General features: G+C 48.6%; 1 protein-coding gene across 1 annotated transcript; it reads left to right on the forward strand.

The window, feature by feature from the left end:
- Nucleotides 1-168: 168 nt before the first annotated feature.
- On the forward strand, nt 169-2,532 carry TEOVI_000250800 (CYC2-like cyclin, putative; the record flags this gene model as incomplete). Its single annotated transcript, XM_067225577.1, has 1 exon — nt 169-2,532. One exon carries the CDS (start codon nt 169-171, stop codon nt 2,530-2,532), a length of 2,364 nt encoding a protein of 787 aa, XP_067081678.1.
- Between the last annotated feature and the right edge of the window lie 577 nt (nt 2,533-3,109).

Below are 3,109 nucleotides of genomic sequence, written 5' to 3' on the forward strand. Positions count from 1 at the left end.
TTCTTTCCTTTTTTTTCTTTTTTGCAGAAGGGAAACAAAAAGAAGTACAAAGTTATTGATAGTATTATTTAATCTCTCTAAATCCGGTGACTTGCGCCGCTATTGTTGACTGCTTCACCGACAGCATTATTTTTTTTTTTTTTTGTCGACTCTCCACGCTTCGCTCACATGACTGCTCAAACCCCCTCAGGGAAGGCGCATTGCGCTGATCATCAGACGGCTGATATGTCGTTGTGGGAACTACCAGTGGATGAACCGTTTCCCCTCGTACAGTTGGTACTTTCTATCCATACACTTTACAATCTCCCGCCGGAACTGGGCCGACTTGACCCACGCTATGAGCAATTAGAAATTGTGATGTGGCCGGTTGTGAAGTACACATATCGTGAGCGGCGAATCATGCATCTCCCATTACCGGAGCACGTCTTTCCTGTCTCTGTTACCGCCATGGTGTTGCGAGGTGACACATATTTGATTGACTTTGATGGTATAAAGAAGGATGCCGCATGTGAGTCAAGCACTTCACTGAGCAGTTCTCCATCATTGGAAGCCCCAGAGGGAAGCAGTGGCGAGCAACCCGTTATTGTAAAGGGAAACTCCGCCACGCTACAGTTCCCGTGTCCCACTGGGTTGAGGGCGGTGGTTCGGGTCTCAATTGGAGTCCGCCAGCGCCGGTTAGGCTTCTCTGCAGTGCGGTGGATCACTGAAAACGCAAATCCACGTACCACATCGGATGGCATTGGCGTCTTTTCAGTTGCAACGGAGGAGGTTTATCGGACGAAGTTAGTCACACGTGTTGTGGGCCACAGCGTTGGTGCCATGATTTGCTCTCTTGGGGTCAACCCTTATGATGGTCGCGACGTTATTGTGCAGCGCCTCCTACGCGACAAGGAGCGGTTTACTTCCACATACGTCTCCCAGAGGCCCGTGCTGGAAAAGGCGAATGTAGAGGCGATGCTGCGAGATGGCTACAGTGAGCAGCTGATTTACCGTCACATGCTTTTGCTTGTCGAACCCAATCACTACAAGATGAGGTTGGAAGCCCTATTCACAATGTACGATCTCAATAGGCGCCCGAGTTGGTGGAGAGACTCGTTGCTTCAGACTGATTACATTCTGCGGGAGGAGGAACTTATTCGACGTGTGTGTGTAGAGATCGGACCTGAATGCAGTGCAACATCCCCACGCTACCGTCTGTGGGCGTTCCGCAAAAAGTATTCCCTCAGTGAGACGAGTATTGTTTCATGCTTGCGGCCCATTATCAACTCCAGTGTTACTGAAGCACTTCTCTCCGAACCGGGGACCATTTTCGCTGCACTCACTCGCCGTTTCGGGTGCGAACCGCTGCCAACGGCGTATCTCTTTCCACCGCGAAGTTACGAAGGGGAGTATCGTACATTTATCTTTGAAGCACTGAGCCTTCCGCTGGGGCCGTTTATGGGTAAGTACACTGACGTGTCACACATCGCACGGGCCAAAAGGGCCCCTTTCACATCGTCACCGTACGAGCAGCCGCTTGCAAAGGTTGCGGCGGGAAGTCCGCACGGTGGCGTGATGAGTGAAGTGGATGCACTGCGCGCGAAGCATGCACCGGAGTTTGTACAGATTGTGCCTCCTATTGCCGCTGCGTTACGCGCCGTAGTGGAGCAGAGTGGGAAGTTACCACTGGAACAACAAGAAAAGGCGAACGCGGTAACACATATCTTCTGTGAGAGGCAAATGTCCCCGCAGGGGCCCTTCCATGATTTCATGCACCGACTGGCGGATCTGACGTTTATTTCACCCGCTACACTTCTTGGAGCGGCAATACTCCTTGACCGCCTCTGTATGCGGCGGCCTGATATCCTTGTCACGGAGTTGAATGCACCACGTCTCTTCCTCACCTCTGCGCGCGTTGTGTCGAAGGTTCTGGAGCTGCGGAGCGTCAGCAACCGTTGCTTCGCCAACGCCTTCGGGGTGAATACCAAGACGCTTAACCTGTGGGAAGAATTCTTTATCAAGATGCTCAAGTTTGACCTCTGCATTAAGCCACAGGAATTCAAGGAGTACACAAACTTACTTTTTACGTCGGGTGCCCCGCCAGTGCGGGTAGCGGCTTCTCCAATATCGAGATTCCGCATTCATAACGACAATTTGTGCACGCGGATGGGGTCTCTAACGCGGAAATGTGAAGCAACAACAGCGCTGTCGAGCAGGTCCCTCCGCTCCACAGCCGTTGAAATACCAAACATGTACACCTACAACAAAAGGTACGGCCCGAGGCAAGGCGCAGATACTGGTTTGGATGGCAGCAATGTTGTTATTGGGCGTGAGGATGATGCAGGAAACGCTAGTGCTGCACGGGACATAAAAGCTGCAGCAGGAGGCTCGGGCGGCTCATTGAGTACTTTTGAAGCTGGAACTATGGGTTGTTTATCACACGTAAATGACGTGGGGATCCGACGGGGTACAGAACCGACCATTTTGCCTCGAAAAATATGCAATGGAAGGAATTTGAGCCCCTGTCTGACCGTGGCAAGGCGAGGGAGTTGAAACTATGGCAGATTATGCACACCAGAACTTTCCTCACATTTTCGTTTTTGAGTTACTGTTTTTTTAATTTATTTCCTTACCTTCCCTTCCCTCCGTTTCTCTTCGCATGAATAAACGGAAATGTTGTAGAATGACAGAGCTGCGATACTTATGGGGTATGGTGTCTCTAATAAGTGAAGTGTGAACTTGGTACCCACCCCCTTCCTCTCCAGAGTAAAATAAAGGGGGGAAAGCAGAGCAAAGTGAAGAAAGAAGAAAGAAGAAAGAAAAACGCTCATATTTGTGGTGTTTGTTCTTTTTTTACCTTTCTTTTCCTCGTCCATATATATATATATATGTGTGTGTGTGCTTTCCTCTAGTTTTCCATGTTTGTTATTTGACTACTATCATTTCCATCAGTGTTTTATACTTGTCAACACATCGTATCGATATATCGCCATTTTATACATATTTTTATAATTATATCTTTTTTATTAAATTTGGATTTGCCAGTGTTTCTGTCCTTCTTTCTTTTTTTGTTTTTTGTTTTAATATTCACCTTCTTCTCAACACTTCCTATGCAACACACACACACACA

Source organism: Trypanosoma equiperdum (genome assembly GCF_001457755.1).
Source record: "Trypanosoma equiperdum strain OVI genome assembly, contig: ctg_561, whole genome shotgun sequence".
In the NCBI taxonomy this organism is placed as follows: domain Eukaryota; phylum Euglenozoa; class Kinetoplastea; order Trypanosomatida; family Trypanosomatidae; genus Trypanosoma; species Trypanosoma equiperdum.